At 38.6% G+C, this 14,936-nt stretch overlaps 1 protein-coding gene across 1 annotated transcript in view; it reads left to right on the forward strand.

The window, feature by feature from the left end:
- The first annotated feature begins 3,037 nt into the window (after window positions 1-3,037).
- Window positions 3,038-14,936, forward strand: part of slc25a36b (solute carrier family 25 member 36b) — a 15,375-nt gene continuing 3,476 nt past the window's right edge. The window contains exons 1-6 of the mRNA XM_082181238.1: window positions 3,038-3,440; window positions 5,626-5,775; window positions 9,906-9,983; window positions 13,068-13,168; window positions 13,779-13,845; window positions 14,005-14,294. Coding sequence (XP_082037364.1) covers window positions 3,400-3,440; window positions 5,626-5,775; window positions 9,906-9,983; window positions 13,068-13,168; window positions 13,779-13,845; window positions 14,005-14,294 — 727 coding nt within the window. The 5' untranslated portion in view covers window positions 3,038-3,399. The remainder of the gene's footprint in view (window positions 3,441-5,625; window positions 5,776-9,905; window positions 9,984-13,067; window positions 13,169-13,778; window positions 13,846-14,004; window positions 14,295-14,936) is intronic.

Genomic DNA, 14,936 nt, shown 5'->3' on the forward strand with positions numbered 1-14,936 from the left:
TACATCTTCTCACACACACCACACTAGACATAAGCTGCTCCTAAAAGCTCACACAATCTAATGTTTAACCTGTTGACAACATTGTACATTGTACATGCATTGTGATAAAAGTTACATTCAGGAAGCTTTAGTAGGCCATGTCTATGGAAGAGAGCATTTGTATGAGAGTTACGTGTGGACCATGAAATAGCTCTTATGGCTTTCTTTTGTAATATCAAGAGTTTCTCAGTATAAGTAGGGTAAGTATTATTCCAAATAATATTACAATAAATCAAATGAGGCTCAAACAGAGTCCTATACAGGCAGAAGAGCACGTCTAATGGGAGCACATGTCTCAATTTTAGATAGTTTTTTAACCAGCTCATTAAAATGTTCCTTAAAGTTTATGAATTGATCTATATGTATTCCAAGAAATTTTATTGTGTCCACTCTTTGAATAGCTCTACCATCTATGTTTAAGTTAATGTCACAATCACTGTACTTATGACTACTTGATCGAAAAACAATATAAAAGGTTTTACTAATGTTTAGCGATAGTTTGTTACATTTAAACCAGGTATCTATTTCTGTTAGTCTGTAATTTAAGAGTTTTTCAAGATGATTCAAGTATTTGTGGGATACAAACAGATTAGTATCTCTCTCTCTCTCTCTCTCTCTCTCTCTCTCTCTCTCTCTCTCTCTCTCTCTCTCTCTCTCTCTCTCTCTCTCTCTCTCTCTCTCTCTCTCTCTCTCTACATATATGTGTGTGTGCCTTGAATGTGTGTACATATTTTGATGTAGTGAGGGCCTAATTTCCTAACTAGCCCAATCTAGTGATAAAAACAATTTGTGATGACATATTACGTTTTTGATTGATGTGTGTGTGTGTGTGTGTGTGTGTGTGTGTGTGTGTGTGTGTGTGTGTGTGTGTGTGTGTGTGTGTGTGTGTGTGTGTGTGTGTGTGTGTGTGTGTGTGTGTGTGTGTGTGTGTGTGTGTGTGTGTGTGTGTGTGTGTGTGTGTGTGTGCGCGTGCGCATGCGCGTGCGCGCGTGTGTGTGTGGGTGTGCGGGGTGTGTGTTTGCACTTTGATCTGAAAACTATCAATGATCTACCACGGGGGTTCTGGTTTTGCTCCAGGACCCAGATGTTGATTAGGATTAGGATTAAATGTCTCTTGAGTTTGGACGGTTTCATGCTTGAGGCAGTGCCAACCACATGTCAACAAACCATGTTTATCCTTGCAGATGAACCCACTCCTCCATTTTAAAGTATAGTGCTAATAATAGTAAGCCTATTTATTATCCGAGACGCACAATTACATGGTTAGTTGCACTGTGTTATTTGCATTTATTCATTGTTTTTTCCTTGCTATCAACCCAAGTGTCACTGGTTGAACCATTACAGTGCTAGATGGCTCTGTATCGATGCTGTGGTATGTTTTGATATTTTGCATGTTTGTACCCGTTGAACTCATTTCAGGGCTAGGTGGAGCTGTGTCAGCAATTACAGATCGAACAATTATAGATTGTCGGGGAATTGAGGGGAATGAGGAACTGCAAGAGAAAATGTAGTTATTTTGATAAACCAGTTTGCGAACTAATTAACTCTTCCTATAAAAAGAAACTAGTGGTTTCCACCCTTTCACGCTTACACACACACACACACACACACACACACACACACACACACACACACACACACACACACACACACACACACACACACACACACACACACACACACACACACACACACACACACACACACATTTACAGTCTATGACAGGATTGCAAGTTAAAGCATGTTTGACACTCTCACTCATTCAGTCTTTGTGGGTGTATGTGTGGCTTCCATTATAATTAAAGCCACACATACACCCATGAAGATTGAATCACTGTATATAGTTCTGCCTGTTAAAACACACTCTTCTGAAGCACCCTGTTACAGACAGATGTGATAATGCTTTGTCTTCATCTCTTCCTTGGTTTCTTTATCTCTCTTGAACACACACACAAAGACACAAGTCTCTGTTAATTCCCTGCAACTGATTATTTTACTAGTTAATAGTTTAGTGTTCATAGTTAGAGTTAATAGTTTAGTGTTCATTTCATTCAAGGGTAGGAACTACAGCATAAGTTTTGTCTTTGTGCTCTAGGTTGAAGTCACGTGCAAGGACTTTACCATTTTGATAAAAATGATGACCTACAAAAGTTAACCATTCACATTTCACACACCATCGCCGCAATAATTCTCCTTTACACGGCTGTTTACTTTTTTTTAATACAGTTCAGATGCAATCCGGTCAGACGAAAGTAAGCTACAAGTATGCAATTGTGATTTATTGTCCATTTTCTGTAAGCTGTCCAAGGAAAGAGTAAACTCTGCTTTTAATTTGTTTTGGAAAACATACAATGTCAACATAACAGTGTGTTTTGTGAACAAAGTTATTGTTTGCTCTCAAAGTACAGCTTAAGATTTTCCGTTTTGAATTTGACATCATTTTTGTCCTCCCATTTGCAGATGCCAAATGAAACAAAGTAAGGGACTGAAATCACAACTGCAGGAAATCAATTTAAAATGATCCCTAAAAGATACGTAACATAGGGCCTACTGAATTCTCTAGAGAGAGAAAAAAATTTAATAATAATAAAAAAATAATACATGACAGAAAATAAACACTGTCAGCGATCAAGGAGTGCACAGGCTAGCCATATTGAGAGGTGTTTTATTAATATCAAATATTAGTCAATCAAATATGAATAGGCTGCAAATGATGAAGTAATGAGAGTGAATGAAAAAAAAAGAAGAAGAGCAAAGCGGTTTAAACTAGGTTTAAAATACCCGCTATTTATTTATTTCAGGCAAAATTGTCATTTTTATTTTAACTTGATTACATCTCAAGCTGTAACCCTTTGAATGTCATTTGTGTGTGAAAGGGCGATGATCACGTGAAAAGAGCTTGATGAAGGCGGGCTCTGGTGACGCAATCTGAACTCGACCAATAGACGTTTCTGTTTTGCGCCATCTGATTGGTCGATCGACAGAGTGAACTGTGAGCGCGTTTACGTCGCAGAAGTGAGTGTACACGAAGAAGGTGAATGCGCACGGGGCAAACGTGCACGTTTTTAACCCCCCTGATCTAACCTGCCGCTTGGATTTTGACCCAGATCAGTGCTATGTGGTCACCTCTTCCTCACAGACTCACTTTCAGACCAACTATCGAATAGCCCAAGCATTGATCGTGGATCGACCAGCGGGGGTTTGTTGGAGGCGAAGCCGCGCTGAGACGCTTTGAGGTCGTATAAAGTGGCTAGTAGCGACCGCTGGTCTCACACCCACCCGCATGAGCTCCACACGGACACGGACTTTGACACTAACGTTACAGCCCAGTCCGGTGGATCCCGGAGAGCATGAGCCGAGATGAGCCAGAGAGACACACTGGTGCATCTGTTCGCTGGAGGGTAAGACAGCTTTACTCAACAACACTCTGACACGTAACGTTACACAAACATATAGATTCAAACTAAAATAGAGGCTGTTTTGTAACAATAGTAGGCTAGTAATATTACTAACAACTAACTAGTTGATTGTTATAATCATATTTTATTTATATTTATACAATTAATATTATACTATATATATATATATATATATATATTACTGTTAAATTACTATTATATAATATTAATTTATATTCTTGTTGTTGTTGTTAATTTTTTATGAAAATTATTTGTAAAACAGCCATTGTGTCTAATGAATGACCTTTTCTCGTTTTTGAAAGTTTGTTGTGAAACTTGCAAAGTTTGTTGTTATGAAAGCTTGCCATTTTTGTGTGTGTGTGTTGGAGTTTCGCCAAGACTTCCTAACTTCCCCTTTGAGTGTCATGTGTTAAAATTAGGGAAAGTCTGTTCATTTGATATATGTATGTGTGGGTTAGTCTATTTTATAAAAAATAATTACTGAACCATTTGCTGCTTTACCATCACACCAACCATTTTAGAAAACCAGGGGGGAGTTGTTTGGTTTTGATGGAATTGAGAAGCGACGGAAAATCCGACAGGACGACAGATTGAGAGTTTGAAAGATTTGTGGCAATAACCAAATGAGTCATTATTTAGCCTAGTATTTTATTTCATAAACAATCTATTTCTGTTAAGGTAAGCAGGTCACACTTTAGATTAGGGTTCACTTCTCACTATTAACAATGACTTTTGCCCTTAATAAACTCCTAAATACTGCTTATTAATAGTTTGTTGTTAATTTTAGGTATTAGGATTAAGGATGAAGAATATGATCATGCAGAATAAGGAGAATAAGACCCCAAACTAAAGTGTTACTGTTAATTAAGTGCTTGTTAACTTCTTGGGTTTACTGTCTTGGGCCGCTGTCATAATGTCATTCAGGGATGATAGATGCTCTCAAAATTACTTTCAACACAACCTTCATTTCACCGAATGAATCCTAGTAGCCTATATGAGACCAGACTCACAGCTTGATACTGAATCAGACTGAAAATCAACAAGTACAAACATGCCTAAATATAAACGATGTGTTGTGGTTTGCAGCAGACTATGAATAATTTAGCACCATCACCTCAAAAGATCTTGAATTCAGCCACACTGATGTTTATATTACTGTCTATAGAGAGAGAGAAACCTCAAGATATTTGTGTTCTTAGTCTTTAAAATATTTCCAGACATTCCAGATTGTAAAAATTAAAATAGACAGTTTTAATCTTTATTCTTAACTGTAATACTTTAATAGCAAGAATGGGTTTTTAATAAGTGACAGTTGTAGTTTCGGGGAACTGATCTGTTACGCTAGTGTGTTTTGTTGAACTTACTGGCATGAGGGAATCATCAAGCCTGGCATGGATATTCTCATATAGTGATTGTAGCGTGTGCTATAAATATATCTGTCCTCAGATAAACTGGCACAGAGTTTGAAATAGGACTATTGACTGGCACTCATTAACAGTACATGATGAGCCCGTCAAAGAACTGGCATCTTTTGTTCGCACATACTCATGTTTAACTATTTTTGCACATGATGGCAATACCATAGTATTTTTAAGTACCTTACAGTGTCTTGGTATATGAGAATGACAATCAAAAGTACCATGGTATTATATGATACCTAACATAAATTGCACCTTTTGTTTGGTTTATTATCTCTGTCTCATAAACTGTTCCTTAATAACATTTCTGTAGCTTTAGATTCGTATCAAACCCTCACGTTGATGCCGTTTTTCCACCGGAAAATCCTGATATCAGGTTGTTCCCGGCACATGGCTGTTGGTTTGGGTTACTGTGTTTGCTGACCCACATCTCCCGGCACGAGCGCAATTTTTGGAGATGATTAAGGGCAACTCACCTTTCACATAGAGTTGAAATTCTATCGCCCTAGTTTTCCTCTAAATCTGTGTTGTGATGTTTGACTGAAGTCACGTGGCTCTCAGATAAGAAGTTATTGCATGACTGACTGACCCACATTGTGCGGTCAAGCTTTCAACTGGTATTGGTAGAAATTGGCCATTTATTTTCCAACTTGGTTTTCTTTTCTTTTGATTCTCATTATTTTGTGTGCAAAAAAAAAAAAATCAACACTGTATGTAATTTTCACTGTATGTCTCTCTGTTTCTATCAGATGTGGAGGCACAGTAGGTGCGATCCTGACGTGTCCATTAGAAGTGGTGAAGACGAGGCTTCAGTCTTCCTCAGTAACGCTCTGCATCTGCACAGTTGATGGAGCCAGCATGGCACGTGTGGCCCCTCCAGGGCCCCTTCACTGCCTCAGGTACACATGTCAACAAGTTAAACCCTTTTGCACTTTCCCTAGTGCATATATTACACATTTTCTTCTTTAACCCTTAAATGCATGAATGTTTCACCAATCATTATTACATATTCGGGTCTTTAGCGACCCTGATCTATAACTAACACGGATGGATCTCTACCTGTCGCGATAATATAAAACTCTCCTAAAATTATAGGAACAATTACAGAAGAAGATATAAAGCATATTTTGTTACTTTTTGGAGCTTGGACGGGTTCAGTTTGAGCAGTTTGAGTTTTATACCATCATCGCTGTCCTCGTCTGAGCTCATTTCCCTGTACATTTAGCATTTGGCTCATATTCGCGATTTCAATCATATTCTCAAAACTATAATTTTCAACATCTTCAAAATCAATATTTTGATCGCTGACAGCTTCTTCAGCAGATCCACCATCAAGTGACTGCGACTCTAATATTTGATTGCGTTCAGTCTTGCTCTGCAGTAAATCGCTGAGTTTTCAAGTTTTGCTGATGATGCTTCCTATTCTTTTGTTTTCTGCCTGCGGTGACTGAGTGAAAAATCACTTCATCATTGTGTATCAGACATTACCACCTTGTAGAATAACGGTGAATTGCACTTATTCAGTCATCAAAGATTCAATTATTGTTGTGCAGAAAAAATATACTTACACTGTTACACACCGCGGGTCGCTAGCGACCCTATACAATTTTTTTTTAACCAAATATTAATGAGAAAACATAATTTTTGTATTATTATTTTTTTTTGTTATTTTTTTTTTTGTTATATTGTTTATAATGAATTGATTGAGGAATTTGATGTCTAAATAAAAAAAATGAATGAGGAGGAGGGTAGTGAAGGATGTCCCGGGTCACTAAAGACCCGAGGTATGAGTTTAAAGGGTTAATTCTACACAATAACAAAAAATTATCAAAGGTACCATGGAATTACCACGTTCTTTGGGCATGAACCATGGTAATACCATGATATTCTTTGAATTGCAGTAGAGTAGTGTTGTCAAAAGTATCGACTTCGGTACCAAGTCGGTACTGACATTTTAAAAATGTGACGCTTTGAGCGCTGTTGAGCGGAATCATAAACACCTCTGATTGGCCGTTGTGTTCATGTGCTCATCGGTTATGTCCGTGATTGGCTACAATGATCAACACAACTTTTGAAGGCACACGCAGCCGTCTATCGGCGGACCGGCCCTGCTTTCAAGCGCTCCCGTGTGTATCTGTCTAAGTGCTCGGAGAAGAGTGTCATTGATGTATATTTACAACATGTTTTTGAAGCGCCGATCATTGTAGCCAATCACAGACATATCCGATGAGCGCGTGAATGCGCAATCAGAGGTGTTTACGATTTCACTCGACAGTGCTCAACAGTCACATACATACTACAGTGGAGTACCATACTGTGGTACATGAATATATTATTCAGTAGCACCAGGGTATGTGTGTGTATATATATATATATATATATATCAGAGATATGTGTGTCTATGCTGTTTTAGCTGTGTGAGTTTTAGTAAAGACTTTGGTAAAGTAAAATGTTTACTCATCTGATTTAACATGGCGGTTTTAGTTCGGGAAACAGGCAACGCCCTGTACTGGAATAGTGCGAATGTTACATCTGCGTTGTGGAAACGTTGCATTAGCTCAGTGTTTTGCAAACATTTGCTCTATGGTTTGTGGGCCTAAAACCGAGTGCCAGAGGAGACGCCCCCTTTCTGTTGTCTCTTTTCCAAAAATGTGGTCATATTTCTTCACTACACCATCAAACGTGACTAAATAAGGTCAGAAGACGAGACGAAATCAGGACCATTGGTTTGGCATTTAGGAATTTGTTTATTTTAGTTCTGTCATGGTCAGTTCCATATATGAAACATAAGTATATACATTACCCAGGCAGAACTACAGTTTGCACACACATATTGCATAAAGTCTATAATCCCCTCTCTTTGCCTCTTTTCTTTCTGTTTTCTTAATAATGAAACTGTTCACAGTGGTTTTCACTCCCCCTTACCCAACCAATCGCTGCCCTCACACTAAAACGCTGCGTCCTGGGGCTTGGCTCTCGGATGAAGAGTGTGTGTGTGTGTGTGTGTCTGACAGACTGCTTCTGAGAACGGGCCCCTTGTCCTCTCAGTTTAACTTGGGTTATACATCACAGAGAGTTACTAAAATACTACAACACGAAGACATGTAGGGATACTTTGGTCTCGTTTATCAAAGTAATACATTGAGTAAATGATTCTGACATGTTGGCATCTGTCTATTTTGGCTTTTTGACACCTGAAATTGTATCAAATTACTGTAGACTTTGATTGGACGCATGGCCTTCGAATGAAAGCTTTGATAAGTTATTTTATTTTTATTTTCCCATCTATGCCCAGTTACAATCACTTACATGGGTAGTTGCATTTTATTATTTCCTTAGCGTTTTTGTTAATATGTTTGCCTGATGTCCGTAACCTTATAAGACATTTGGCCCATTTTTCTGCCACAACTTGTGACTTGAGAACAACCGGGGTAAAAGATTAGATTTTTCACTGTAATAAGGTAATAAGTCATAGTAATAAGTCGTGCAAGATGGAAAATAAATAAAATACATTTGGCAAGTAATACATTATGTATATGTTGTGAATAATTTCTCACACCCTTTTTAAAAAAGAAGTGTTCAAGGAATTTCTTTGTTTGAACGTGTTCGTCAGAGGTGTGTCTTATTGGAAGATACAAAACATATTTGGGTAATTCTCATAAAGAAATGTTTGGGTTATATTTCACTCTAAAATAATTTTTTTTAATTTATTTGTATAGCGAAATATTGTACCAAAACATCTGAACAAAAAATGTATAATTTTGCATAATGAACTTGTGGCCTGCTTATATTAAGATTTATTCGATATTGTGACATTTTCATTTTAATTAAGAACCCCCTAATTTTAAGAATTAAAAAACTAAAACAATTATCATACCTGTAATACAGCTATAATACAGTTCAACCTGTCTCAGGACTCCAGACTGTGACCAAATAAACACATTTTGTGACCATTTTTTGAGACAGTGCAAGCATTTTTACAACTAGTTGCGCATGTGCGACCTTGCAAATTTGGATTTTTTAATTTTGTATTTCACATTTAAAGATGAGTAGGGAACGAGTCCTATGTGTGTGAGAGGAGGAGGGTCTGGGAGTGTTTGGTCAACTGCGCAGGTCATGAGTCATCGGTGTGTCTCAATGTTGTGCGTCTAAATTACAGCTCAGGCAAAAATGCCAAAACGAACCATTGATATATTTTTTTCTCAAAAGAGCCATGCCCTCTTCTGTGGAAGCTTGTTTCCGCCACTGAATAAAAAATAAAAAAGGTAATTGCGACTTTTTATCTCACAATTCTGACTTTTTTTTTTCTCGCAATTTCCGAGTTTCCGAGATATAAACTCAAAATTCGGAGAAAAAAGCGAACTTTATAATTCGCAATTGTGAGAGAAAAAGTCAGAATTGCGAGGAAAAAAGTCAGGATTGCGAGATATAGCCTAAACTCGCAATTGTGGGGAAAAAGTCAGAATTGCAAGTTTATATCTTCTGACTTGTAAAATGGGGGGAAATGTGAATAATTGCATTGCAGGTCGATTTAAAGTGTGCCTCTACATTTTTTCCTTGTGCTCCTAATATTTTCAGGAAGAGGCTACAGTGTTCATTCATTGTAAACAAAGTTAGTCTGGAGCCCTGCTGTCTGGATACAATGTTTTTTTTTTTCATTATAATAATCTTTAAATGAAAAGAACAAAATATTGTGTTATTATTTTTGCATGAGAATTTTGGTTATCAATTTGTTTGAATTACTTATGAAAATATCACAATGAATGTCACATTGAAAAAAAAAAAGATCAAATGTTCTTAAAATGGGATTCATTTACAATAATGCTTTCTTTTGATTTTGGAGTAAAATATGAGACCTATATTCCACCTCAGCCCCCAGACATTTCTCAGGAACCACATTACATGTTTTTACTAATACCAGACTGTGTTTATAGTGTTCATAAAGCCTTTCAGTACAAAAATGTAATTCTGGTATGTTTGTCTTGCGCTTCTTTTGATGTGTTTCTCTCTCTCTCTCTCTCTGTCTCAGATTAATTCTTGAGAAGGAAGGGCCTCGTTCTTTATTCCGAGGCCTGGGACCCAATCTAATCGGAGTGGCTCCTTCACGGTAAATGTTTGTTTATTCATATACTTAAACATCTCCATGTCAGCGAGTGTATGTACAGTAAGAGTATGTAATCCTGATCTCTGCATAATGAAAACACAGTCATTTAAAATGCAGTGTGACTGATGCAATCCCTGCTCAACCGGTAAAGCTGCAAATTTGCAGGACTTGTAATAAACACTGATACAGCGTTCAGTTTTGGGCAATTTTAAAGGTCAGGTACACCGTTCATATCAACCTGGTAGGGTGCAAATTACAGGGTGTCTAAATCCCAATAAAAGGGATAGTTCACACAAAATGCTGTCATTCATGTTGTTCTGTATGACTTTTCTTCTGCAGAACACAAAATATATTTTGAAGAATGATTTGTGTTCCACAGAAGACAGTCAGCTTTGGGTGAACTGTCTCTTTAAGGCTCGAAAAGTGCATACTAAAACCATTGTAATTCTAAACAAACAGTGCCATTTTCAATGACCATTACTACTGAAATTATCATCAACATAAAGATAACATGCATGTGTTTTCCAGGCCATTAAACATATCTGAGATCAGTTACCACTTGTCGATTAAGCCAGGCCCTGCACTTTTTCGTCACTCCAGCATTTTTGAGGTTTTCTAGAACAATGAAGCCTATAAACAGAAATCCAAATGGGCCTTCAGCCAAGGTGTAACAACCCACAAACTGCTCTAAGAAGAACAGCACAGCTTAAAGAGCAATTCAATAAATGAGTGGACATGATAAATGGTGGTTTTAACATTTAGCGTCTGTGTGAACAGATGTTGTACGTGCAAACGTTCAGGATAAAGCGTTTATCCAATGAGGCACGCATGATAAATCTGTGACTACTGATGCTGGGCCTGTTACTTAACGTTATGTAAACGTGTGTGTTAAGTGGACAGGAAGGTGAGATTGAACTTGAGATTAGTTGCTGAGCGTGTGGAGAGTGTTTTAATGTTGGAGTGGTCACCATGCTTCAGTTAACAGCTTCAGGAAACTGCGTGTGCAAACACTTCAGATTACACGTGGGGGTTTGCGAGGAACAGATTGTCTCTGTGAGCTGCTTACGCAGGCATCATTGTCGCCCAATGGGTGTTTTCCGAAAGGTGGGTATATGCTGCATTAGTGTTGTCACTGTATCGATACTGAAATATCTGTATTTACTCCTTTTCTGCAGTATGGATACACCGATAACAGCTGCATGGAATAGTGCTTGTATTGCGCATAATTTTAGACATTCCCGCAGGTTTCGCACTCCCACCAAAAGCACACACACCACTGATCTATATAAGTGCCGCTCTCATAAAGCCATCTCTCAAACAGCTTGCAAGTACCAAATTTAGGTTTTTTTTGTTGTTGTGTGGCTTATTGCGCTTAAAGGTGAACTAAGTAACTTTTTTACCTTAACTGAACAGCTTCGGAGTCATTGGAATGGTTATATTACTTATTTCGGGTTGAATGGTGGTCGTTTCGCACCACCCCGGTGCCCGTGAGCGGAAAATACGCACTTGCAACTTTGAGCCGGCGGGCCGCCGGCCGCTGCGTCAGGAAGTCTCGCGTGATATCAGGTCTCGCGATGTAAACAATTGCTTTACGGCCAAAAGAAATCTGCTAAAATGCTGTCATTATTGCGCTCCCTCACGCTGTCCGAACCCGAATGAAGAAGACGTTTTAAAGAATGTCCCGTCTGCTTTGATGTCGTTGATCTACTAGCCTCTGGTGTCTGAGAATCACCAACGAGTTTTTACAACAGTGTTGTCAAATATCTATTCCGAAGCTGTGGGGGGAGCTCAAGAGAGAAACCTGCGAGCAAAAAGCGAGAATACAGCGAAGAAATCCCGAAGCTACTGAGTGCTGCTTTAAACAGTTTAATACATACAGAATTATGTCAAAATGCCCATCATGCCGAGTATTCAGATAAATATAGTCAGTTTTGGAACGTAAATAGTTCAGAGGAACGCATGTTGTGTAACAGTATATTGGATCTGTGCATAAGCTCTTAAAGTGACAGCAGCCTAATAAACCTTCTGCTGTCTGTCATGTTAATCAAAGAGCAAAAGAGAACATCACTTGCTGCTCTTGACTGAATAACTTTTGTAACTTTAATTGTAAGCATTAATCTGTATTTAATTTTTACAATGAAAAATATCCAGTGTTATTTTACATTTTATTACTTTCATTTCTGGTATTGTAAATAGTATCGAATATCAATGTTTTTTTTAAAGGTATCGTATCGAAGTTGAAAATTCCATTATCGTGACAACCATGTTGCATTAAACGATTTGGCAGCGTTGCATATATTGCTTTGAAAAATCATGAAAAATCATGCTTCGTTTTAGTAGTTGTGTTTGGAACATGGTAAATGCTTTATAGCTGGACTAAGCTGGAAATGAGCTGGCGATTTATTGGTCGTCCAGCCAGCTTGTTCCAAAACATGCCTTAAACTATTACGAGGTTGGTTTGTTGCAGACAATGACTGACTTGGGCCAGTAAGCCAATAACATCTTAAACCAACCTAAATGGTTTGCTCGTCTTAGCTGGTTTAGTTAGTCTCCCAGTGGTCCAGATGATGTTAATCAGATTTCTGTATCTTATTGGAAAAGGTTTTTTGAACAATAACATTTTATCCGAACAATGTGCAAATTCAAGGCTATGAGAAATATAAATGTATAAATTTAAACTATACTATACGTTGTGCAATAAGAATGATGCATTATAAGATTTGACTTTATTTCATTTATTCTTTTGAAAAATCAAGCATGGTTAACTTTCTAGCCATTCTAAGCTGGAAATAAGCTGGTTACCAAACAGCTTGTTCCAACAAGTATGAGGTTGTTTTTCTGCAGATAATGACCGGTTTGGACCAGCTTATGACCAGCTTCCCTGCTGCAAAGAACATCTTAAAACAGGCAGAATGGTTTGCTTGTCTTAGCTGGTTTAGTTAGTCTCCCAGTCTGGCCAGGTGGTATTCAGCTGGTTTATTTGGTTGTCAACCAAGTGGCCAAAACCAGCCTGACCAGTCTGTTTTTGTACAGTAGGTTAGGTTGTGTGTTATTACTCATTTGTGTCCTGTCCTGCTGTGTTTTCAGGGCCATCTACTTCGCAGCCTATTCCAGCACAAAGGAGAGACTGAACTGTGTGTTTGAGCCAGACTCCACGCAGGTGCACATGACGTCTGCTGGGATCGCAGGTAACTTCCATTATATTTTGACCATGTAATTCAACTACGTCCCTGTTCCTGATGGGCTCAGAATAGGGACTGCTTAACACTTTAACCCCTTTGATGCTTAATCGTACTCGTAGATGCGTCTAGCAGATTTGAATTGCAACCTTTCTCTTTTGTTTCATGCTTTATCTCTAAGTATCAGGCCAGTAAATGTCACAGATCCGGCAGATGGCCAGAAAGAGAGCGTGTGTGTTGTCTCTTCTCACCTGTCACCTGGACTTTTGTCAAGGAGGGTTTAGATTAACACTCTCAGAGCACATATGCTAGAGTTTTCTTACACCTTTAAGGCCCTTTCACACCGAGCATGACGTGATAAAGCTAAGCAAATCGCTGACGAACGGAGCTTTCAAAGTGAACGCAAAACAATTGATTGCCTTCGGCTAATTCACGCCTGCACGATAGGTGGCGCTGTCCGAGAATACATTTTTCTTCCTGTATGTATCTCGTAGGTTTTCCCATTTGGCTTGAACCTCATCCGCTGTTCAACATACAACAGTAAATTAAGATAAATAAAGTTTGGTACAACACAGAAACTATCATTTTCATCTTTTAAATTTCACCTTAATCTTTCCAGGGTTCACGGCAATAACGGCAACAAACCCAATTTGGTTGATTAAGACACGTCTACAACTGGATGCCAGGTAAATGCCAACAGATATGTGGAAGTGAGTTGGAAGTAGATTGTTTGATTAATATCCTTAGTGATTGATTCCTTAGTCCAAGATAATGGTTTTAACTAGTGCTTATTATTCCTGATCCCATTGTTTTTCACTCAATAAAGCATGTGTTATTCTGCACAGGAACCGTGGGGAGCGTCGTATGAATGCGTTTGAGTGTGTGCGGCGCGTGTATCAGACGGACGGCCTACGTGGGTTTTACCGCGGCATGTCTGCATCCTACGCGGGAATCTCAGAGACTGTGATCCACTTTGTGATCTATGAAAGCATCAAACGGCGTCTTTTAGAGGCTAAAGCAGCGACACACATGGATGAGCATGAGGACACAGCCAAGGACGCTTCTGACTTTGTGGGCATGATGCTGGCAGCCGCAACCTCCAAGACCTGCGCCACAACGATAGCCTATCCACACGGTGAGCATGTCAAGCTGCATGTGTATTTTCCCATCAGAGCACTGTATGATTTTAAAGGGGACCTATTATGCAAAATTCACTTTTATAAGGTGTTTGAACACAGATGTGTAAACAACCAGCATATAATGATAAAATCCATTCACTCCTTTTTATTTTTATAATCCCCATAAATCATAAACAGTCTCTCCAAACGGGCGCTTCCAGAGTTACGTGAGAAAAAGCCCCGCCCACAACTGGTGACGATCTGCCCTATTAGCATAGATCCCGTCCTGAGTGAGCCATTTCTGTTTCCTCGCTGTAGCCGCTGGAGAAATACAATGTCTGTGCCAAAAAAACATTACAAATGTTCTGTTATTGGATGTACCAGCAAACATAAGAGTCTCCATAGACTCCCTGCATCTGAGCCACTGAGGACACTGTGTGTTTGAATTTCATTTATGAAGGAAATGTGCTGAAGAAAGTCGTTAAAGTGTGATATATTTGTGAAAATCATTTTACATCGCACTGCTTCACAAATGAGGGTCAGTTCAACACTGGATTTGCACAAAAGTTGTTTCTAAAAGATTTTTAGATTAACATGACGGTACATGCTAGTCGATGAGTTGAATCAACTTAACTCCACACCAACTATGTACATTTATC

This window comes from Leuciscus leuciscus (genome assembly GCF_965113295.1).
Source record: "Leuciscus leuciscus genome assembly, chromosome: 9".
NCBI classification, from domain to species: Eukaryota; Metazoa; Chordata; class Actinopteri; order Cypriniformes; family Leuciscidae; genus Leuciscus; species Leuciscus leuciscus.